Genomic DNA, 25,245 nt, shown 5'->3' on the forward strand with positions numbered 1-25,245 from the left:
GTTTAGGGATGTCTAGACCGACCCAGCAGGAATACTATCAACAGATTGTAACAGCAGGTAAAATGTGAGTTAGCAACAACAACAATGTCATCATGACATGCGACACTTCGGGGTGGAAACCCACCTGTCTGAATCAATGAGAGAAGCCTTGAAATAGACCAGATGACCTACACATTGTTCCATTGCTTCATGGAGCAAAACAAATATTTATTTTAATTAACTGAGCTCTTTTTTTCAGAATTCAAACGAACCCCCTGCAACTGGACGTGGACATTTTATGAGACTCTTGTTTCCACAAATCAAGGACAAAGACGGTATCGCTGAGGTTGGTTGACAATTCTTTGTGCTACATCAAACAGCACCTACCCTATAACGCCCAGTATAACCACTAGGTAGCCTAGTGGCAGGTAGCCTAGTGGCAGGTAGTCTAGTGGCAGGTAGCCTAGTGGCAGGTAGCCTAGTGGCAGGTAGCCTAGTGGCAGGTAGCCTAGTGGCAGGTAGCAGGTAGCCTAGTGGCAGGTAGCAGGTAGTCTAGTGGCAGGTAGTCTAGTGGCAGGTAGTCTAGTGGCAGGTAGCCTAGTGGCAGGTAGCCTAGTGGCAGGTAGCCTAGTGGCAGGTAGCAGGTAGCCTAGTGGCAGGTAGCAAGTAGTCTAGTGGCAGGTAGTCTAGTGGCAGGTAGCCTAGTGGCAGGTAGCCTAGTGGCAGGTAGCAGGTAGCCTAGTGGCAGGTAGCAGGTAGTCTAGTGGCAGGTAGTCTAGTGGCAGGTAGCCTAGTGGCAGGTAGCCTAGTGGCAGGTAGTCTAGTGGCAGGTAGCCTAGTGGCAGGTAGTCTATTGGCAGGTAGCAGGTAGCCTAGTGGCAGGGTAGCCTAGTGGCAGGTAGCCTAGTGGCAGGGTAGCCTAGTGGCAGGTAGTCTAGTGGCAGGTAGCAGGTAGCCTAGTGGCAGGGTAGCCTAGCGGCAGGTAGCCTAGTGGCAGGTAGCCTAGCGGTAGCCTAGCGGCAGGTAGCCTAGCGGCAGGTAGCCTTACGGCAGGTAGCCTGGCGGCAGGTAGCCTGGCGGCAGGTAGGGCAGGTAGCCTAGCGGCAGGTAGTCTGGCAGCAGGTAGGGCAGGTAGCCTAGCGGCAGGTAGTCTGGCAGCAGGTAGGGCAGGTAGCTTAGCGGCAGGTAGCTTAGCGGCAGGTAGCTTAGCGGCAGGTAGCCTAGCGGCAGGTAGCCTGGCGGCAGGTAGGGCAGGTAGCCTAGCGGCAGGTAGTCTGGCGGCAGGTAGGGCAGGTAGCCTAGCGGCAGGTAGCCTGGCGGCAGGTAGGGCAGGTAGCCTAGCGGCAGGTAGCCTGGCGGCAGGTAGGGCAGGTAGCCTGGCGGCAGGTAGGGCAGGTAGCCTGGCGGCAGGTAGGGCAGGTAGCCTGGCGGCAGGGAGCCTGGCGGCAGGGAGCCTGGCGGCAGGGAGCCTGGCGGCAGGGAGCCTGGCGGTTAGAACGTCGGACTAGTAACCGAAAGGTTGCAAGATCAAATCCCCTGAGCTGACAAGGTAAAAATCCGTCGTTCTGCCCCTGAACAAGGCAGTTAACCCACTGTTCACCGGTAGGCCGTCATTGAAAATAATAATTTGTTCTTAACTGACTAGCCTCGTTAAATAAAGGTAAATAATAATGGATACCAAAGAAATGTGGTTAACTCACATTATCTGGTGTTGGAATCTGTAGCTATGAGAATCTATGCATTTGTGCCTGTTCTTTCATTCAGAGTAGTTGATTTGAGCTTCGTTTAGTTCTCTGAACACATAGATAGTGTTACAACTACATCATAATGAATTGTCTACTTCTTAAATGACTTTGTATATATTCTGATAACGATGGGTGATTACGCAATCGATGTAAAAAAAAAAAAATGTTTTTATTTAACTAGACAAGTCAGTTAAGAACAAATTCTTATTTACAATGACGAAATACCCCGGCCACTTACCCGGATGACGCTAGGCCAATTGTCGTCACCCTATGGGACTCACGATCACAGCTGGTTGTGATACAGCCCGGGATCGAACCAAGGTCTGTAGTGACGCCTCTAGCACTACGATGCAGTGCCTTAGACCGCTGCACACCTCAGGATGTGATGTTGCATTTGCATAACAGCATATCTGTTCTGTCAGTTTATTATGACCTCATAATGTAAATGAAAGATTTTTACAACTGACCCAAGATATACCAGACTGTCGTTTCCGACGGGAATAAATTAGTCATAATGGGCGGAACAAGCACGCAGGGAGCAGATCCAAGCAAGCTCGATCCTATTGGTGCATTTTAACATTATTTGCATATTTCCGTTAGGGAACGCCTACTCTGTGAAGCGCGCTCCTAAACAACAACATTTTTTACAACTTTGGCAAAGGGTAAAATCAACAAAATTTGGTCCACTCTGTTCGTAACAAATTCTAGTTTTGGTAACAGAAAACTGTATTGAGATCAAATTATTCATAGATGAGAACATTTGCATAATCTCGCCCTCGATCTTCTCCACTGCCGTCCACTGGGCTTCCTCTCATCACCATATTTGACCCAACCGGATGCTTCACATTTATACATCGGGTAAAATATCTGTCTCATTGTTCTATCTGTGTTCAGATTATTTGATTGATTTGTCTGAAATATCCTGCTGCTCTGGCGTGCCCTCTGGCGGTAGGTCGGTGCATGGGCTTCATTACAGGTCACAAGCACAGAAACAGCAGAAACAGCAGCAGCGTCGATTTTTCCGAAGATTCCCGATTCGGAGCTCGACTTTCCGGAAGATCCGGGTACTGGGCTTCAACCTCAACATAACAGCAATGGCGGAGGCAGCAGCTACAGCGGCTCCAGCAATAACAGGAGCCTGGACCAAACACGTCACCTGCAGGTAGGACAAGACCCGGGGATCAATTTAGCACAACTATATTGATGTTGTCCATGGTTTGTAACCAAAACGCCGGGGTTTGGCCGTTTGTTAAGAGACTTCCAACGCCGTCTTTTGTGTTCCCGTAGCAAGCCCAGCTGTGTTTGTTGTGATCCAGCCAGCCGATGGTAAACGGATTCGTCCTGCAGTTGAGCCATTAGCTAGAGAGCTATTCTCCATACGATTCAGAGTAAAGACAGTAACATCCGCAATGGCAACACGAAAGGAAAACGCACGGACAACCAGCGGCAAAACACACACTGAATTCATATCATTAAAATCATCAAATTGTTAGATATTGGTTGGGTAAAATTCATCAGCTGAACACTGAAATGATTCCGGGGGGGTTGTAATATGGTTGGATATTTCGCAGAGCTCTCATTCCTCGACCAAAGCTTAAATGCGGTAGAGACATCCAGCTAACTAGCTAGAATGATATAAACCAGGGAGTGTTTACTCTGTTAGTTATGTTAGCTAGTTAATTACACTCTGAAATCGGTCATAAACGTCAGCGCCAGTTTGGTAATATTGCTAGTTTGTTTACTAGATATCCACGGGTCTTTGAATTCCGATGGATATTAGTTGTAGTGGAATATTGAGTCAAAGCTCCTGAGATATTTGTATCATTAGGTCTTATTTGTCGCAAGTGATTAAAAAATAAAATGTTGATAACAGGAAGAATTGTTACTATCCTTCATATTCCCACAGTAACGTTTTACAACGAGCATCATTGTTTGTTTGTTTGTTTGTTTGTAATCGATGTGAAATAACTTTAGCAGACATTTTTCATTTTGTCTTTCCATTTGCAGGTATTTCAACAGAGCAGATTTCAAATCATCTGTGTGACTTTAGTTTTTTTGGTTATTCGCAGGTATTTCATGCATGGGCTTTGCAAAGAAGGCACCAACTGTCGATATTCCCATGATCTTAACACCAGCCAACCAGCTGCAGCTATGATTTGCAAGTTCTTTCAGAAAGGAAACTGTGTGTTTGGGGACCGGTGCAGGTAAAGCTTATTTCAACTGTTTAATATGTGTCTTGTAGGTGGTGGGCCATAGCAAGCTATCTGCTTTACTTTATGAGATTAATAGAGCTCTGCCAAGTCGTGCTGAGCGATTTGGTGCTTTTTGAGGTCGGTTCAGCTATTTACAGTAAATACATTGAAATAATGGCGTTACAATTATTTTAAAGCTTTTTAATGGAAATTCCAAAGCCAAAAATAGCGAACATTCAATTGCCAAAACATTAAAAACATTCCATTGTCTCTAAGTTCCACATTTAGTAGACAACAATGAAATTATGAATAATTCAATTTTGTATTTTACTTGGGTTTAATTTGGTGACTTATTTTTCACTCCTTAAAGTAGCCTAATCATCTCATCTCTGTTCAGGCAGTAGCAGCCAGGCAGTAGCAGCCAGCCAGCCAGGCCATCTAACTTTATGTCCTGCCCATACTGTACTGTCTGTAGTCATCCTATTTAGCTAGCCTGCCTATGTCGGACAGCTCTGCAGCCATACAATCATTTTACTAGTTCTTCATAGTAGATGAGGTATACTTTCACAAACTGTCTCTGTCCCTCTTGTCGTTGTGTAAGTTTCTCTCTCATGTGGTCTGAGTGTATCTAACCCAACGTAGCAGGTGTAAAAAGTGTATCCGTCCAGAGATCTGTAAACAATGATGAGATGCTCATGTCTCAGACCCTAACAATGGCAGTCATTGTCACAAAAGCAGGAAGGCAGGTGACAAGCTTAAGTCCAAAATAAGCTCATAGAAAGTCATTGTGCTTATTTTGCCAAGAGTAAAACCTCTCGCTTCGCCTCTTCCTCTCTGATCACTCTCTGAGCTGGAAAAAAAATGGCGCAATGAATTATGGTCATTGTAGTTTATTACCACGTTTCTGTGCTGAACTAGGTTGAATATTTGCTTAATGAAAACTACCACTTCCAGCATCCTACATCATTCCTAACTTGATTTCTCTCAAATTATTTGATTTCTCTAGAGAAACTGTGTTGGGCTCACAAATACCAGAATGAAATGGAATTCAAGTAATTGAATCAGTCGGTCAATTCGTAATTTTTTTTTTAAATAATAATAATAATAAACCGTAATGTTGGTTAACCACTCAGCACTACTGTGGAGGGAGGAGCTTGTTTTTACATTTTGTGTATATTTATTTATTCTGAACACATTTCTGTTTGGCAAAGTCAATTCTTGCACATTATTTCAAAGTACTTAAGTTCGCTAGCTGGACAGGCAAATGCCGCGGAGTACTAAACTGTAAACCAATCAGAACTTGTGTACTATCCATGGTACTACGTCTGCCAATCACGTAATCCGTACTTAAGGTAGTACAGCTGGAGACCGCTCGCGAGACCACCGTTTGACAAACTGCTATCAGGTAAATACTTTTTAAAATTATTTATCTATTTAGTTATAGGAATGTGATACCATCTATGCAAGTTGTAAAATGACTCCCAACTTAGATTGCATCAACTGTAGTAATGTAGCTAGCTTGCTAGTTACAACAAGTCGATATGTTGCTAGCTAGCAGGAACAGATAGCTTTACCGCTAGCTAGCAGGTCAATCAGGGACAGGGAGCCTTTTAGTTATCACTTTATTCCAAGTAATTTAAGACTTCAAAAATCTATAGGACAAGTAGTGTAAATCTTATACAGTCATCAAGGCAGGACTAACTCATTTCATTCATACTAACAAATAAGAAATGCCACATTATCCCTGTCAATAGTAGGATGATTGCAGAGCACCCTGCCTCAGACTGTCAGGGTGTTCGTTTTCTAGCTCACAAACTACATTCCTTTGTGGTGATGATTTTCTTTCACTTTTGTCTCTCATGATCTATTCAGCTCTCCTGTGTCCTTCTCTCTGAGATCAACCAACTGCTATTCACCAAGCATGGGCTTATTCACTCACCTATGAGGAGAAACCACAAATGCATTTGCATTTGTTGTCTTTGTCTTTGTAGGTTTTGTCTTATACAATCTAGTGCATTTTAGAGTTGAAGAGCACCAACAACATTTACACATGCTTGTTTGAGCATATCAAAGATTCAATTCAATGTAAAATCAGTTTAACAGGTGACAAACAGATCATTGTACTACTGTAACATATAGTGATGAGAAGTCTATTGTCCCCCGTCAGGAACTTTAGCCTTAGATGGTAGAGTTGTATTGTCCCCCGTCAGGAACTTTAGCCCTAGATGGTAGAGTTGTATTGTCCCCCGTCAGGAACTTTAGCCCTAGATGGTAGAGTTGTATTGTCCCCCGTCAGGAACTTTAGCCCTAGATGGTAGAGTTGTATTGTCCCCCGTCAGGAACTTTAGCCCTAGATGGTAGAGTTGTATTGTCCCCCGTCAGGAACTTTAGCCCTAGATGGTAGAGTTGTATTGTCCCCCGTCAGGAACTTTAGCCCTAGATGGTAGAGTTGTATTGTCCCCCGTCAGGAACTTTAGCCCTAGATGGTAGAGTTGTATTGTCCCCCGTCAGGAACTTTAGCCCTAGATGGTAGAGTTGTATTGTCCCCCGTCAGGAACTTTAGCCCTAGATGGTAGAGTTGTATTGTCCCCCGTCAGGAACTTTAGCCCTAGATGGTAGAGTTGTATTGTCCCCCGTCAGGAACTTCAGCCCTAGATGGTAGGGTTGTATTGTCCCCCGTCAGGAACTTTAGCCCTAGATGGTAGGGTTGTATTGTCCCCCGTCAGGAACTTTAGCCCTAGATGGTAGAGTTGTATTGTCCCCCGTCAGGAACTTCAGCCCTAGATGGTAGAGTTCTCGTGTCTAGACCACACAAGCTTTAGATTGCATTCTGCTAAGCCACTTGTCTCTCTCTCTCTCTAAAATCGGTCATCTACATCAGTGACCAGGGTGGGATCCTTTCCATACACCATTGGTGCCTGGGTACATGAATGTTCCTACAGAGAGGTCGGGGGAATACTGAAAGCCTGCGTTGGCAGTTCTACTGTCTCCAGCAGAGACCAATGCTTTTGCCATAGATAGTATAGCTGTCATTTCTGGACTGTAACATTGTAAGATTGTTCCACAACAGGCCACTTCTCTATCTAGACATGGATTAGTAGGTTACACTTTATTTAGATACGTCAAATACTGCCTGAGACATTTTCTATTTTGTCTCTGTACTCATAAATGGTGAATCACTATTTGTGATGGTGTATATACTTGTTTTACCTTTTTTATTTTACTAGGCAAGTCACTTAACAACAAATTCTTATTTTCAATGACGGCCTAGGAACATTGGGTTAACTGCCTTGTTCAGAGGCAGAATGACAGATTTGTACCTTGTCAGCTCGGGGATTCGAACTAGCAACCTTTCGGTTACTAGCCCAACGCTCTAATCACTAGGCTACCTGCCGCCAAGATGGTAGATACATGACACGTACGTTATCTAAAACATGCCTCTCACCGTCGTAGTTAGTAGAATAATGACTGGATTAGCAAGATTTTAGCATAGTCCACTTTTTAAAACATTAAGTAGGAAAGTTAATAATAATTTAAACCACCTAAATATACTCACATTCACTGAACATTATTTCAAACTCCCAACATTAATACGCCAACAGCTTTTTCTATAATCCTACAGTCTCTTTATCATTTTCTATACCTTATATAGTCCAATACATTATACATCACCACTATGGTATTGGTTTATCATTCTCTATACCTTATAGACCAATACATTATACATCACCACTATGGTATTGGTTTATCATTCTCTATACCTTATATAGTCCAATACATTATACATCACCACTATGGTATTGGTTTATCATTCTCTATACCTTATAGACCAATACATTATACATCACCACTATGGTATTGGTTCATCATTCTCTATACCTTATAGTCCAATACATTATACATCACCACTATGGTATTGGTTCATCATTCTCTATACCTTATAGTCCAATACATTATACATCACCACTATGGTATTGGTTCATCATTCTCTATACCTTATAGTCCAATACATTATACATCACCACTATGGTATTGGTTCATCATTTTCTATACCTTATAGTCCAATACATTATACATCACCACTATGGTATTGGGCAGCTGCTATTGGAGAACTCATCTGGTTTTAGAAATCAATCTCTGGTCATCTTATTTCAGAGCACATTGTACAGCTGTTTTTCTTTTAGAGGAGATTGTATTGCATGGTATGCTCTATGTGTAGGATATGCCGTATGTATTGGCTAATATGCATATGCACCTGTCTTTAAACCTCCCATTTGTAGCGTACATGATACGCATCTTTCTAATCTACGTTGTTTTATTTGGGTTTCAAATGATATGATTTGAATGTTTCTTTTCAAGCCTGCTGCTAGTTACTGGAATGCAGACAGTCGTGCCAAAGCTTTTTAAAACATTGAATTCACTGACAGAGCTAGCTAATGAATCGCTAGCATCCCGAGCCGGGCACGTTGACCAAGCTTGTCAACCGTAAACATTGTCTAACGTTCAATAAATCTGTTATAAATGATCAATGGAGTTACCTCCTTCATATAAATCACTATTTTTTTTGTCACATGCGTTGTGAAATCTGTGAATAATGTTTTTAAAAAAAGTCTTAACTGCCTTAATTTAGCTGGTCCCCAGGAAGTCTGGCTGCCGCCTTTTTTAGTAGCCGCTAATGGGGATCCATAATAAATACAAACAGGTGTAGACTAAGTGAAATGCTTGCTTACGGTTCCTTCCCAACAATGTAGAGAGAAAGAAAAATAGCCAAAAGTATAAATCATAAAATAAGAAATGATAACTTGGCTATATACACATTGGGGGGGTAACAGTACAGAGTCAATGGTAATGATAACTTGTCTATATACACATTGGGGGGGGTAGCAGTACATAGTCAATGGTAATGATAACTTGTCTATATACACATTGGGGGGGGGTAGCAGTACATAGTCAATGGTAATGATAACTTGTCTATATACACATTGGGGGGGTAACAGTACATAGTCAATGGTAATGATAACTTGTCTATATACACATTGGGGGGGTAACAGTACATAGTCAATGGTAATGATAACTTGTCTATATACACATTGGGGTAACAGTACAGAGTCAATGGTAATGATAACTTGACTATATACACATTGGGGGGGTAGCAGTACATAGTCAATGGTAATGATAACTTGTCTATATACACATTGGGGGGGTAACAGTACATAGTCAATGGTAATGATAACTTGTCTATATACACATTGGGGTAACAGTACAGAGTCAATGGTAATGATAACTTGTCTATATACACATGGGGGGGTGTAACAGTACAGAGTCAATGGTAATGATAACATGACTATATACACACAATTTGTGTGAACGGGGTCAGTGCAGATTGTCCGGCTATTTGGTTAAATATTCAAAGCTGCAATATGTCACTTTTTGGGCGACCCAACCCAAATTAACATAGAAATGTGTGTTACAGCTCTGTCATGCTCATTGGAAGCAAGTCTAAAGTGGTAGAGCTGTTCTATGTGAGCTATTTCTATGCTTCCCGTTAAGTTTTAAGTTTTTGTTAGCAGGCAATATTAACTAGGGAAAAATTGTCACTTCTCTAGCGTTCAGTGCATTCAGAGTCAGGTTATATGCAACAGTTTGGGCCGCCTGGCTCGTTGCGAACTAATTTGCCAGAATTTTACGTAATTATGACATAACATTGAAGGTTGTGCAATGTAACAGGAATATTTAGACTTAGGGTTGTTACCCGTTCGATAAAATACGGAACGGTTCCGTATTTCACTGAAGGAATAAACGTTTTGTTTTCGAAATGATAGTTTCCGGATTTGACCATATTAATGACCAAAGGCTCGTATTTCGGGTTTTGTTATATTATAATGAAGTCTATGATTTGATAGAGCAGTCTGACTGAGCGATGGTAGGCAGCAGCAGGCTCGTAAGCATTCATTTAAACTTTACTGCGTTTGCCAGCAGCTCTTAGCAATGCTTGAATCACAGTGCTGTTTATTAGAACATCCAATAGTCAAAGGTATATGGAATACAAACGGTATAGAGAGAAATAGTCGACGCGTCATAATTCCTATAATAACTACAACCTAAAACGTCTTAACTGGGAATATTGAACCACCAGCTTTCATATGTTCAGAGCAAGGAACTTAAACGTTTAGCTTTTTTACATGGCACATATTGCACTTTTACTTCTCCAACACTGTGTTTTTGCATTATTTAAACCAATTGACCATGTTTAATTATTTATTTGAGACTGAATAGATTTTATTTATGTATTATATTAAGTTAAAATAAGTGTTAATTCAATGTTGTAATTGTCATTATATATAAATAAATAAATCGGCCGATTGAATCGTTATCGCCTTTTCTCTCTCTCCAATAATCGGTATCGGCGTTGAAAAATCATAATCGGTGGACCTCTAATGAATGTACTGACTGTGATATGTGGTTGTCCCACCTAGCTATCTGGAGATGAATGTACTGACTGATATGTGGTTGTCTCACCTAGCTATCTGGAGATGAATGTACTGACTCTGATATGTGGTTGTCTCACCTAGCTATCTGGAGATGAATGTACTGACTGTGATATGTGGTTGTCCCACCTAGCTATCTGGAGATGAATGTACTGACTGATATGTGGTTGTCTCACCTAGCTATCTGGAGATGAATGTACATACTATGACTGTGATATGTGGTTGTCCCACCTAGCTATCTGGAGATGAATGTACTGACTGTGATATGTGGTTGTCCCACCTAGCTATCTGGAGATGAATGTACTGACTATGACTGTGATATGTGGTAGTCCCACCTAGCTATCTGGAGATGAATGTTCTGACTATGACTGTGATATGTGGTTGTTCCACCTAGCTATCTGGAGATAAATGTACTGACTGTGATATGTGGTTGTCCCACCTAGCTATCTGGAGATGAATGCTCTGACTATGACTGTGATATGTGGTAGTCCCACCTAGCTATCTGGAGATAAATGCTCTGACTATGACTGTGATATGTGGTTGTCCCACCTAGCTATCTGGAGATGAATGTACTGACTGTGATATGTGGTTGTCCCACCTAGCTATCTGGAGATAAATGTACTGACTGTGATATGTGGTTGTCCCACCTAGCTATCTGGAGATAAATGTACTGACTGTGATATGTGGTTGTCCCACCTAGCTATCTGGAGATGAATGTACTGACTGTGATATGTGGTTGTCCCACCTAGCTATCTGGAGATGAATGTACTGACTGTGATATGTGGTTGTCCCACCTAGCTATCTGGAGATAAATGCTCTTAACTGTAAGTCTCTCTAGATAAGAGCTTCTGCTAAATGACTAAAAGGTAAAACATTAGCCTGGTCCCAGATGTTTGTGTGGTCTTGCCAACTCCTATGGTTTGGCGTTACAATGACCGTTAGGAGTGGGTAAGAGTACCCAAACCGACCTAGGCTAGCTAAGGTCAACATGACAATTACTCAACAACTCAAACACTCCCATCAAATCAAACACCCGTATTTACATTGTGTTCTGAGGAAAGTCAAACTTCCCTACAATGTCTCTTACTGTGTAAACAATCTTGGGTTGCATTTCTATGCTGTGATGTTGTTACTCCTAGGAATGTTTGCCCAAGCAAGGCCTTTTCATGGTGTTATCCGTTTTTAAAAAGAAAATGACAGGCTGGGAAATGTGACACTTTGTCGTGAGAAGGAAAAATGCTGGTCGCCCTGAAATGGCACACTGAGAGAACATTTTAATTGTGCCGAGTTGAGATACTCACTTGAGCAATCGTATGTATCGTTATGTGACGTGAGATGTATGGGCTAACGGGTACTAGTGAACATCTTTAAATGGACTAGTATTTGCGTTTTTTTTAAAACAGTAGGCTAAATCAATGATATCCCGGAGGCACGGTGCAGGCTATGCCGTCAGCGTGGGAGCCCTAGCCTGCATCACATCCTAAGAAATCTCACTGAACTCATTCTCACCACAGTTGTTTGTAGACTTCTCATTGAGTCGTAAACCAGACATGAGTTCAACCAGTTCATTCAGACAGCGTCTCCCCTATTTATCTGCTTTTAGCAGCATCCCCATAGTTACCATCCCATAGTTACCGCTGCTAAGCATACCCCCAGGTCAACTGTCTGTTTAGTCCCAAAAGGCACCCTTTTCCCTATTTGGTGCACTACTTTTGACCAGGGCCCTGATCGAATATAGTGCACTAATATCGGGAATAAGGGTTGCTATTTGGGATGCACACGATTTGCTTTTGTTAGCCGTCTAGCCTAGATGTATGGCGATGACAAGGATTTACATAGTCCGTCCATAGGCTGCTGCCTCTGTGAGCATTTGCCTTGTAGCCGACCCACTGAGATGGTTTAGACCTGAACCGGTGTAGCATGGAGCTGCTGTTGTTATGTAACTAGACTTAAAGGAAATGTGTTTTGGTTTTGGATGGATATGGTAATAACTTCTACTTTTTCCCCCCATACAGAGTATTTATTTGACTACTAGCCTGCCCACTGAGAGGACTTGAACATGTGTAGCGTTGGGGGTTAGACAGGAGAAGGGGCAGCCAGAGAAAGGGCTCTTCTGTGGGGTCTTTATTGTAGATGAACTACCGGGTCCTGGAGCTATTGTGGCGTTCTCTCTCTGGGTCCCAAATGGCATCCTATTCCCTATATAGTGGTACTACTATAGACCAGAGCCCTATTCCCTATATAGTGCACTACTATAGACCAGAGCCCTGTTCCCTATATAGGGCACTACTTTAGACCAGAGCCCTATTCCCTATATAGTGCACTACTATAGACCAGAGCCCTATTCCCTATATAGTACACTACTATAGACCAGAGCCCTATTCCCTATATAGTGCACTACTTTAGACCAGAGCCCTATTCCCTATATAGTACACTACTATAGACCAGAGCCCTATTCCCTATATAGTGCACTACTATAGACCAGAGCCCTATTCCCTATATAGTGCACTACTTTAGACCAGAGCCCTATTCCCTATATAGTACACTACTATAGACCAGAGCCCTATTCCCTATATAGTGCACTACTTTAGACCAGAGCCCTATTCCCTATATAGTGCACTACTTTAGACCAGAGCCCTATTCCCTATATAGTGCACTACTATAGACCAGAGCCCTATTCCCTATATAGTATACTACTATAGACCAGAGCCCTATTCCCTATATAGTACACTACTTTAGACCAGAGCCCTATTCCCTATATAGTGCACTACTTTAGACCAGAGCCCTATTCCCTATATAGTGCACTACTATAGACCAGAGCCCTATTCCCTATATAGTGCACTACTATAGACCAGAGCCCTATTCCCTATATAGTGCACTACTTTAGACCAGAGCCCTATTCCCTATATAGTGCACTACTTTAGACCAGGGCCCTATTCCCTATGTAGTACACTACTAGGCCTATAGGTCTGATCAAAAGTACTGCTCTATAAAGGGAATAGGGTGCCAATTGGGATGCAGTCGGTCTTTCTGCAGCCCCAGGGCAGGATGGAGAGAACTGCGGCCTGCATGGCAATTGTGTAAGTGTCTCTCTTCGCTGTTCTCTTTGACTGTCCACCTCCCTTGTTGGTTGGTGTGTCTTCGCTGTTCTCTTTGACTGCCCACCTCCCTTGTTGGTTGGTGTGTCTTTGCTGTTCTCTTTGACTGCCCACCTCCCTTGTTGGTTGGTGTGATTCCACAGTTAAATAAATAGTCTAAACCTAGACCCAATCCCCAGAGGTATTCAGCTGTAGTCTAAACCTAGACCCAATCCCCAGAGGTATTCAGCTGTAGTCTAAACCTAGACCCAATCCCCAGAGGTATTCAGCTGTAGTCTAAACCTAGACCCAGTCCCCAGAGGTATTCGGCTGTAGTCTAAACCTAGACCCAGTCCCCAGAGGTATTCGGCTGTAGTCTAAACCTAGACCCAGTCCCCAGAGGTATTCGGCTGTAGTCTAAACCTAGACCCAGTCCCCAGAGGTATTCGGCTGTAGTCTAAACCTAGACCCAGTCCCCAGAGGTATTCGGCTGTAGTCTAAACCTAGACCCAGTCCCCAGAGGTATTCGGCTGTAGTCTAAACCTAGACCCAGTCCCCAGAGGTATTCGGCTGTAGTCTAAACCTAGACCCAGTCCCCAGAGGTATTCGGCTGTAGTCTAAACCTAGACCCAGTCCCCAGAGGTATTCGGCTGTAGTCTAAACCTAGACCCAGTCCCCAGAGGTATTCGGCTGTAGTCTAAACCTAGACCCAGTCCCCAGAGGTATTCGGCTGTAGTCTAAACCTAGACCCAGTCCCCAGAGGTATTCGGCTGTAGTCTAAACCTAGACCCAGTCCCCAGAGGTATTCGGCTGTAGTCTAAACCTAGACCCAGTCCCCAGAGGTATTCGGCTGTAGTCTAAACCTAGACCCAGTCCCCAGAGGTATTCGGCTGTAGTGGAAACCTAGACCCAGTCCCCAGAGGAATTCGGCTGTAGTGGAAACCTAGACCCAGTCCCCAGAGGAATTCGGCTGTAGTGGAAACCTAGACCCAGTCCCCAGAGGAATTCGGCTGTAGTCTAAACCTAGACCCAGTCCCCAGAGGTATTCAGCTGTAGTCTAAACCTAGACCCAATCCCCAGAGGTATTCAGCTGTAGTCTAAACCTAGACCCAGTCCCCAGAGGAATTCAGCTGTAGTCTAAACCTAGACCCAATCCCCAGAGGTATTCAGCTGTAGTCTAAACCTAGACCCAGTCCCCAGAGGTATTCAGCTGTAGTCTAAACCTAGACCCAGTCCCCAGAGGTATTCAGCTGTAGTCTAAACCTAGACCCAGTCCCCAGAGGAATTCAGCTGTAGTCTAAACCTAGACCCAGTCCCCAGAGGTATTCAGCTGTAGTCTAAACCTAGACCCAGTCCCCAGAGGTCAGAGTTCATTACTCGATAAGACGTCTGTAAAATTCAGCCTACAGAAATGCCTTAAATCTGTTAAATGAATTATTCTTTGCTGTTCATGTTGCCAGCTTGACACTTCCTTCATAGCAGTGGTCTGTACACTCTGTTTTAATGTTGACAGCTGAAAAGAAACCTGTTATGTAAACGTTATTTGTAGTCTACACAGATGTATATAGAATCCCAACTGAGTAATATAGTGTTTCAACTAGTACTACACTACTCAGCTGGGATTCTATATACATCTGTGTAGACTGTTACTATATTTATAGGGGACAGTGTACATAAATCAATATTACAATATAACAGCCATGTAAATGTGCCGGGATTAGCCAAAAGCTAATTAGCATCCGTAGTCCCTGGGCAGGTAAGGGTCTTTACACAGCCACTATACACATACTGACTAAAACAATACAACATATCATTACATCCAATAATATATCATTCTAACGACATCAACAACAACAGTCTTACGTATGAGGAACCACAGTACTCGTGTGTACAGGTTTGGATACATTTGAGCTATGTTTTCAATATAACTAAAATAAATACAATAATCAATACAGCTTCTCAAGTCCATGGGCATTGCATTCCAGTATATTGTAGCTCTAACAGAGAATAACGAATGTTTTATTTGTTTCTTTTTTGAAATTATTTAATTTTTTACAATTTTTTTAATTTGTAAAAATATTTTTATTAATTTATTTTTAAAAAAAATAATAATTTTAATACTGTGTCGAAAAGGGATAATGCAATCCCTTCTAGTTACTGCCCTTGTTATCCTGAAGGTGCTTTCCTTGAGCATGATATGCCACCATAGGGGTGGAGGGGCAAGACCATGCAGGATCTTAAAGACAAGGCATTCATCTACATACTGTTTAAAGCTATCCAGACTTAAATCAATTATGTCTGTAAGTTATACGACATGGGGGAAACTGTTTGGTTTGTTATCAACAATCTGAAGTGTTTGTTTATTGTTGAGTGATTTCAGTTGGTTTCAGAATAGTAGTTCCTGCTTGTGACCAGCATGTGAGGCATTATCTCCGATGTGAGAAGATCACAGCAGACCTCCAGAGGAAGGAAAGGCCTTTTTTTTTATAAAAACCTAAAGTTGGATAATCCAAACTTAACGGTGTTGACCACCACCTTCTTCACATGATCCTTACATGTCAAGTTGGAGTCCAAAATGATGCAGAGAGAAGTTAAACACAACTTTTAGATTCTCCCCCATTTTAACAAGAACAGCTGGTTGGGAACAATCAATGGATTTCTTAGAGAAGTACGATCTTGGCGATTTTTATGGCGGTTAAGAATTAGTCATCCGTTTTTAGAAACATGTACCATAACTTGTTAACAACTAGTTTTGTTTTTGAGTGTACATACAGAACTGTATCATCTGCATGTTAACTTGTGGGCAAGCAAGTGGGAGATTATTTTATATAGATGGTCAACAGAAGGTGGCCTAATATTGACCCTTGTGGGACCCCAATGTTATAACTACAACTACGTTGGGATTCTATATACCTGTGTAGACTGCTGCTGCTGCTCAGTAGTAGTCTATACACCTGTGTGTAGAATCCCAACTGAGTACTAGTCTACACACATCTATATAGGATCCCAACGTAGGAGGAGGAGGAGGGCCCGTGTAACTCAGTTGGTAGAGCATAGCGCTTGCAACGCCAGGGTTGTGGGTTTGATTCCCACAGGGGGACCAGTATGACAGGGTGGTGGGAAAGCATGAAAATGTAATCCCTCTACTGTAAGTTGCTCTGGATAAGAGCATCTGCTAAATGACTAACATGTCAATGTAGTAGTAATCTACACACAGGTATATAGGGCAGCCAGGTAGCCTAGTGGTTAGAGTGTAGGGGCAGGCAGGTAGCCTAGTGGTTAGAGTGTAGGGGCAGGCAGGTAGCCTAGTGGTTAGAGTGTAGGGGCAGGCAGGTAGCCTAGTGGTTAGAGTGTAGGGGCGGCAGGTAGCCTAGTGGTTAGAGTGTAGGGGCGGCAGGTAGCCTAGTGGTTAGGGTGTAGGAGCGGCAGGCAGGTAGCCTAGTGGTTAGAGTGTAGGGGCGGTAGGTAGCCTAGTGGTTAGAGTGTAGGGGTAGGCAGGTAGCCTAGTGGTTAGAGTGTAGAGGTGGCAGGTAGCCTAGTGGTTAGAGTGTAGGGGCGGTAGGTAGCCTAGTGGTTAGAGTGTAGGGGCGGCAGGCAGCCTAGTGGTTAGGGTGTAGGAGCGGCAGGTAGCCTAGTGGTTAGAGAGAGAGCCTAGATAAACCTTAACATTGAATCGTTTAAATGATTCTTTCTCTGCCTCCTGTGACCTGTTTTTTTGCTCTCTGACCCCCCCCCCCCCCTTCTCCCTCCCTCTCTCTCCCTCCAGGTTTGAACACTCTAAAGAAGATGTGTCTGGGCCCAAGCCGTCGCTGCCGCCCTCCGCCTGCGCCCTTCTCCCTCCTACGTCCCTCACCGCCAGCGCCCCAGCCCCCGTTCCCAGTGGATCAGCGGGTGGTGAGTCGGCAGACGGCCCAGAGAACCCTCATGGATCAGGGGCAGGGGACTGGGTTATGGCGGCAGAGTTTGTACCAGGCCAGCCGTACTATTGTGGAAGGGGTGAGTGTGTCTAGGAAGCTTGTGATTGAGCCTACTTGTACATAATTACACAATGATTATTATAATTGTAAGTTAAAGTGCCTTAAAAACATGTAACGTGTACCGATAGCAAGGTGCAGCCTGTCTGATCCACTCATTCAACACGGTGGTCTTTACCACGTCGGGATTGTTATCACACTGGTTGCTCCTCATTCAGACCCCAGGTGACTAAAGCTTCTCTCAACCCCAGAGCCATGTTGTCTCCCTGTGATTTCTGGGGAAGTCTGAGGTTTGCGAGCACCAACCTTTTTCAGTTGAAACTCCTCATCAATAAAGTGTATTGTCAAACTAATGTAGGGCTCAGTTGTTCAGCTAGTGTCCTGGAGTACCCCAGGTACCAACGAGGCACCACACCAGGGGTAGACGACCCTGTTCCTGGAGTACCCCAGGTACCAACGAGGCACCACACCAGGGGTAGACGACCCTGTTCCTGGAGTACCCCAGGTATCACACCAGGGGTAGACAACCCTGTTCCTGGAGTACCCCAGGTACCAACGAGGCACCACACCAGGGGTAGACGACCCTGTTCCTGGACTGCCCCAGGTACCAACGAGGCACCACACCAGGGGTAGACAACCCTGTTCCTGGAGTACCCCAGGTGCCAACGAGGCAACACACCAGGGGTAGACAACCCTGTTCCTGGAGTACCCCAGGTACCAACGAGGCACCACACCAGGGGTAGACGACCCTGTTCCTGGAGTACCCCAGGTACCAACGAGGCACCCTACTGCGGCCCTACTGGGGCCCTACTGGGTTCTACAAGGTGTGGAAAGCGTTTCACAGGGATGCTGGCCCATGTTGACTCCAATGCTTTCCACAGTCAGTTGTCAAGATGGCTGGATGTCCTTTGCATTTACATTTACATTTAAGTCATTTAGCAGACGCTCTTATCCAGAGGGACTTACAGTAGTGAATGCATACATTTCATACATTTTTTTTTCTCCGTACTGGTCCCCCGTGGGAATCGAACCCACAACCCTGGCGTTGGAAACACCATGCTCTACCAACTGAGCCACACGGGACCTTTGGGTGGAGGATCATTCTTGATACACACGGGAAACTGTTGAGCGTGAAAAACCCAGCAGCGTTGCAGTTCTTGATGCAAACTGGTGCGCCTGGCGCCTACTACCATACCTCGTTCAAAGGCACATAATTATTTTGTCTTGCCCATTCACCCTCTGAATGGCACACACACAATCCATGTCTCAGTTGTCTCAAGGCTTAAAAAAAATCCTTCTTTAACCACCTGTCTCCTCCCCTTCATCTACACTGATTGAAGTGGATTTAATAAGTGACATCAGTAAGGGATCATAGCTTTCACCTGGATTCACCTTGTCGGTCTGTTATGGAAAGATCAGGTGTTCCTAATGTTTTGTACACTCAGTGTGTAGGGAATAGGGTGCCATTTGGGACCCAGATGTATCCTTAGCTTGTTGACAGGGTGAGTTTGTGCCAGTCTGCCAGGATGTCCTTAGCTTGTTGACAGGGTGAGTTTGTGCCAGTCTGCCAGGATGTCCTTAGCTTGTTGACAGGGTGAGTTTGTGCCAGTCTGCCAGGTTGTCCTTAGCTTGTTGACAGGGTGTGTGTCCAGAGCCACTGATATGCCAACAGTGCCAGTCGCTGCCAACTTCTGCCATGTGGCCGGACAGGGTGTGAAAGAAAAGCCTTTATGGATGATTTGAATGTAGCGATCTTTCAGTTTGTCCCTCCTGTCTCCCTGTAGGATGGACGTGATGTATTGTCAGTGACTCAATAAGACACTTTCAGTCTGTCCCTCCTGTCTCCCTGTAGGATGGACATGATGTATTGTCAGTGACTCAATAAGACACTTTCAGTTTGTCCCTCCTCTCTCCCTGTAGGATGGACGTGATGTATTGTCAGTGACTCAATAAGACACTTTCAGTCTGTCCCTCCTGTCTCCCTGTAGGATGGACATGATGTATTGTCAGTGACTCAATAAGACACTTTCAGTTTGTCCCTCCTCTCTCCCTGTAGGATGGACATGATGTATTGTCAGTGACTCAATAAGACACTTTCAGTTTGTCCCTCCTCTCTCCCAGTAGGATGGTTTATTGATGGAGTGTGTTTCCTTTTGGGACATTTTAGCATCTTTTATTTACAAGTTGGTTTATAAGACCACCAGACCCAAGAGGTAAATAAATGACAACATTTTGTTGGAGCCAAGTCGATGAATGTTTCCATGTCGCCTAATAAGGGTGTATCTTTGTGTGTCTGGCTCTCTCACCTCTATCTCTCCTTTTCGTTCTCATCTCGTTCCCCCTCCCCCATTAGACCCAGTGAAGTCTGAAGGGTCGGGGATGAGGATGGGTCCTCTGATGGAGCAAGAGAAAGACCCAGCGGTAGACAGTAAGGAGTTGAGGAAGACTCTGTGTCCCTACGCCGCCATGGGGGAGTGTCGCTACGGACTTAACTGTGCCTATCTCCATGGCGACGTGTGTGACATGTGCGGACTGCAGGTGCTCCATCCCTCCAACGACGCCCAGCGATCAGAACACACCAAGGTAACGGTCCCGTCAACACACCAAGGTAACGGTCCCGTCAACACACCAAGGTAACGGTCCTGTCACACACCAAGGTAACGGTCCTGTCAACACACCAAGGTAACGGTCCTGTCAACACACCAAGGTAACGGTCCTGTCACACACCAAGGTAACGGTCCTGTCACACACCAAGGTAACGGTCCCGTCAACACACCAAGGTAACGGTCCTGTCAACACATCTCCCTCCATCAGAACACACCAAGGTAACGGTCCCGTCAACACACCAAGGTAACGGTCCCGTCAACACACCAAGGTAACGGTCCCGTCAACACACCAAGGTAACGGTCCCGTCAACACACCCCCACCAATCAGAACACACCAAGATAACGGTCCTGTCAACACACCCCCACCAATCAGAACACACCAAGGTCAAACCAAGATACATTAATCCTAACACCTCACAAATGCAACTCAGCTGTTGTCAATGGAGCAGTCTGATTTAACGTCAGTAGGCTCTGTGGCACTTAGTCGTCTTGTTTTACTGTCAGATACTGTATTTATATACTACGGTCTCTTTGTTTTACTGTCAGATACTGTATTTATATACTACGGTCGCCTTGTTTTACTGTCAGATACTGTATTTATATACTATAAAGTATCAGTGTTCTAGAATTGAGACACTTAACCATTTCCAATGACTTCATCATTGTTTTGTTAACCCCCAGAAACCATCACAGGGCCGTTAACTTGTTTTGGTTTCCCCCCAGGCTTCATAATGCATTATAGTGGTTAGCTATACCTTTATTATTCCCCCTCAGGCTTCATAATGCATTATAGTGGTTAGCTATACCTTTATTATTCCCCCCAGGCTTCATAATGCATTATTAGTGGTTAGCTATACCTTTATTATTCCCCTTCAGGCTTCATAATGCATTATAGTGGTTAGCTATACCTTTATTATTCCCCTTCAGGCTTCATAATGCATTATAGTGGTTAGCTATACCTTTATTATTCCCCCCCCAGGCTTCATAATGCATTATAGTGGTTAGCTATACCTTTATTATTCCCCCCCAGGCTTCATAATGCATTATAGTGGTTAGCTATACCTTTATTATTCCCCTTCAGGCTTCATAATGCATTATAGTGGTTAGCTATACCTTTATTATTCCTCTTCAGGCTTCATAATGCATTATAGTGGTTAGCTATACCTTTATTATTCCCCCCCCAGGCTTCATAATGCATTATAGTGGTTAGCTATACCTTTATTATTCCCCCCCAGGCTTCATAATGCATTATAGTGGTTAGCTATACCTTTATTATTCCTCTTCAGGCTTCATAATGCATTATAGTGGTTAGCTATACCTTTAATTTTCCCCCCCAGGCTTCATAATGCATTATAGTGGTTAGCTATACCTTTATTTTTCCCCTTCAGGCTTCATAATGCATTATAATGGTTAGCTATACCTTTATTGTTCCCCTTCAGGCTTCATAATGCATTATAGTGGTTAGCTATACCTTTATTGTTCCTCTTCAGGCTTCATAATGCATTATAGTGGTTAGCTATACCTTTATTATTCCCCTTCAGGCTTCATAATGCATTATAGTGGTTAGCTATACCTTTATTATTCCCCCCAGGCTTCATAATGCATTATAGTGGTTAGCTATACCTTTATTATTCCCCTTCAGGCTTCATAATGCATTATAGTGGTTAGCTATACCTTTATTGTTCCCCTTCAGGCTTCATAATGCATTATAGTGGTTAGCTATACCTTTATTGTTCCCCCCCAGGCTTCATAATGCATTATAGTGGTTAGCTATACCTTTATTATTCCCCTTCAGGCTTCATAATGCATTATAGTGGTTAGCTATACCTTTATTATTCCTCTTCAGGCTTTATAATGCATTATAGTGTTTAGCTATACCTTTATTATTCCCCCCCAGGCTTCATAATGCATTATAGTGGTTAGCTATACCTTTATTATTCCTCTTCAGGCTTCATAATGCATTATAGTGGTTAGCTATACCTTTATTATTCCCCCCCAGGCTTCATAATGCATTATAGTGGTTAGCTATACCTTTAATTTTCCCCCCCAGGCTTCATAATGCATTATAGTGGTTAGCTATACCTTTATTATTCCCCTTCAGGCTTCATAATGCATTATAGTGGTTAGCTATACCTTTATTGTTCCCCTTCAGGCTTCATAATGCATTATAGTGGTTAGCTATACCTTTATTGTTCCCCTTCAGGCTTGCATCGAGGCCCATGAGAAGGACATGGAGCTGTCGTTTGCCATCCAGCGCAGTAAGGACATGCAGTGTGGCGTGTGTATGGAGGTGGTGTTCGACAAGCCCAACCCCAGTGAGAGACGCTTCGGCATCCTGTCCAACTGCTGCCACTGTTACTGCCTCAAGTGCATCCGCAAGTGGAGGAGCGCCAAGACGTTCGAGAGCAAGATCATCAAGTAAGGAAGTAGTGTTTATTATCCCGAGGGACAGGATCATCAAGTAAGGAAGTAGTGTTTATTATCCCGAGGGACAGGATCATCAAGTAAGGAAGTAGCGTTTATTATCCCGAGGGACAGGATCATCAAGTAAGGAAGTAGCGTTTATTATCCCGAGGGACAGGATCATCAAGTAAGGAAGTAGTGTTTATTATCCCGAGGGACAGGATCATCAAGTAAGGAAGTAGTGTTTATTAACCCGAGGGACAGGATCATCAAGTAAGGAAGTAGTGTTTATTATCCCGAGGGACAGGATCATCAAGTAAGGAAGTAGTGTTTATTATCCCGAGGGACAGGATCATCAAGTAAGGAAGTAGTGTTTATTATCCCGAGGGACAGGATCATCAAGTAAGGAAGTAGTGTTTATTAACCCGAGGGACAGGATCATCAAGTAAGGAAGTAGTGTTTATTATCCCGAGGGACAGGATCATCAAGTAAGGAAGTAGTGTTTATTAACCCGAGGGACAGGATCATCAAGTAAGGAAGTAGTGTTTATTATCCCGAGGGACAGGATCATCAAGTAAGGAAGTAGTGTTTATTAACCCGAGGGACAGGATCATCAAGTAAGGAAGTAGTGTTTATTATCCCGAGGGACAGGATCATCAAGTAAGGAAGTAGTGTTTATTAACCCGAGGGACAGGATCATCAAGTAAGGAAGTAGCCTTTATTATCCCGAGGGACAGGATCATCAAGTAAGGAAGTAGTGTTTATTAACCCGAGGGACAGGATCATCAAGTAAGGAAGTAGTGTTTATTATCCCGAGGGACAGGATCATCAAGTAAGGAAGTAGTGTTTATTAACCCGAGGGACAGGATCATCAAGTAAGGAAGTAGTGTTTATTAACCCGAGGGACAGGATCATCAAGTAAGGAAGTAGCCTTTATTAACCCGAGGGACAGGATCATCAAGTAAGGAAGTAGTGTTTATTAACCCGAGGGACAGGATCATCAAGTAAGGAAGTAGCGTTTATTAACCCGAGGGACAGGATCATCAAGTAAGGAAGTAGTGTTTATTAACCCGAGGGACAGGATCATCAAGTAAGGAAGTAGTGTTTATTATCCCGAGGGACAGGATCATCAAGTAAGGAAGTAGTGTTTATTAACCCGAGGGACAGGATCATCAAGTAAGGAAGTAGTGTTTATTATCCCGAGGGACAGGATCATCAAGTAAGGAAGTAGTGTTTATTATCCCGAGGGACAGGATCATCAAGTAAGGAAGTAGTGTTTATTATCCCGAGGGACAGGATCATCAAGTAAGGAAGTAGCCTTTATTATCCCGAGGGACGGGATCATCAAGTAAGGAAGTAGCCTTTATTATCCCGAGGGACAGGATCATCAAGTAAGGAAGTAGTGTTTATTAACCCGAGGGACAGGATCATCAAGTAAGGAAGTAGTGTTTATTAACCCGAGGGACAGGATCATCAAGTAAGGAAGTAGTGTTTATTATCCCGAGGGACAGGATCATCAAGTAAGGAAGTAGTGTTTATTATCCCGAGGGACAGGATCATCAAGTAAGGAAGTAGTGTTTATTAACCCGAGGGACAGGATCATCAAGTAAGGAAGTAGTGTTTATTATCCCGAGGGACAGGATCATCAAGTAAGGAAGTAGTGTTTATTATCCCGAGGGACGGGATCATCAAGTAAGGAAGTAGCCTTTATTAACCCGAGGGACAGGATCATCAAGTAAGGAAGTAGCCTTTATTAACCCGAGGGACAACTCATTTTGCAGCACGTAGTAAAAAATACAATGAACACATGACAATAAATATAGACCTAAAACCAAAGCAGTGTATGCTGCAATATGAAGACAATACTACTACAGCTTATTGAGGTAGACGAGACGACTACAGCTTATTGAGGTAGACTACTACAGCTTATTGAGGGAGACTACTACAGCTTATTGAGGGAGACTACTACAGCTTATTGAGGGAGACTACTACAGCTTATTGAGGGAGACTACTACAGCTTATTGAGGGAGACTACTACAGCTTATTGAGGGAGACTACTACAGCTTATTGAGGGAGACTACTACAGCTTATTGAGGGAGACTACTACAGCTTATTGAGGGAGACTACTACAGTTTATTGAGGGAGACTACTACAGCTTATTGAGGGAGACTACTACAGCTTATTGAGGGAGACTACTACAGCTTATTGAGGGAGACTACTACAGCTTATTGAGGGAGACTACTACAGCTTATTGAGGGAGACTACTACAGCTTATTGAGGTAGACGAGACGACTACAGCTTATTGAGGTAGACGAGACGACTACAGCTTATTGAGGTAGACTACTACAGCTTATTGAGGGAGACGAGACGACTACAGCTTATTGAGGGAGACTACTACAGCTTATTGAGGGAGACGAGACTACTACAGCTTATTGAGGGAGACTACTACAGCTTATTGAGGGAGACGAGACGACTACAGCTTATTGAGGGAGACTACTACAGCTTATTGAGGGAGACGAGACTACTACAGCTTATTGAGGGAGACTACTACAGCTTATTGAGGGAGACGAGACTACAGCTTATTGAGGGAGATTAGACTACTACAGCTTATTGAGGAAGATGATAGCAGCTGACATGGACAGTTTACACCTGTCAGTTTGAAACTTGGAGTGCAGATACCGGCTCCTTGAGGGAAGCAACAAATTCTTCAAATGAGGGATGCTGGGAGTCCCTCAGAATGGAGAGAGCCTTACGTATGACTCTGATACAGGTGAGGGGTCT

The 25,245-nt window shown here is 43.6% G+C and overlaps 1 protein-coding gene, 3 long non-coding RNA genes and 1 other non-coding gene across 6 annotated transcripts in view; 3 read left to right on the forward strand and 2 right to left on the reverse strand.

Annotated features, from left to right (window-relative positions):
- The first annotated feature begins 2,781 nt into the window (after nt 1-2,781).
- The window catches only part of LOC115191046 (probable E3 ubiquitin-protein ligase makorin-1), a 30,916-nt gene continuing 8,452 nt past the window's right edge, over nt 2,782-25,245 (forward strand). The window contains exons 1-5 of one of the 2 annotated variants that reach the window (XM_029749051.1): nt 2,782-2,886; nt 3,794-3,928; nt 17,248-17,477; nt 19,809-20,038; nt 22,265-22,479. In XM_029749051.1, coding sequence (XP_029604911.1) covers nt 2,819-2,886; nt 3,794-3,928; nt 17,248-17,477; nt 19,809-20,038; nt 22,265-22,479 — 878 coding nt within the window. In that variant the 5' untranslated portion in view covers nt 2,782-2,818. Of the gene's footprint in view, nt 2,887-3,793; nt 3,929-17,247; nt 17,478-19,808; nt 20,039-22,264; nt 22,484-25,245 lie in introns of those variants that run through there. The other variant, XM_029749052.1, reaches the window with a different exon arrangement.
- On the reverse strand, nt 13,498-14,550 carry LOC115191058 (uncharacterized). The gene is made up of 2 exons (XR_003877504.1): nt 13,745-14,550; nt 13,498-13,664 (listed from the first exon to the last, which is right to left on the reverse strand). It is a non-coding gene; the product is annotated as an uncharacterized LOC115191058 (long non-coding RNA).
- On the reverse strand, nt 18,465-18,540 carry trnag-ucc (transfer RNA glycine (anticodon UCC)). The gene has a single exon. It is a non-coding gene; the product is annotated as a tRNA-Gly (tRNA).
- Nucleotides 20,045-20,712, forward strand: LOC115191057 (uncharacterized). The gene is made up of 2 exons (XR_003877503.1): nt 20,045-20,235; nt 20,281-20,712. It is a non-coding gene; the product is annotated as an uncharacterized LOC115191057 (long non-coding RNA).
- LOC115191055 (uncharacterized) lies at nt 24,151-25,074 on the forward strand. Its single transcript, XR_003877501.1, has 2 exons — nt 24,151-24,743; nt 24,851-25,074. It is a non-coding gene; the product is annotated as an uncharacterized LOC115191055 (long non-coding RNA).

This window comes from Salmo trutta, unplaced genomic scaffold (assembly GCF_901001165.1).
Source record: "Salmo trutta unplaced genomic scaffold, fSalTru1.1, whole genome shotgun sequence".
Classification (NCBI taxonomy): Eukaryota; Metazoa; Chordata; class Actinopteri; order Salmoniformes; family Salmonidae; genus Salmo; species Salmo trutta.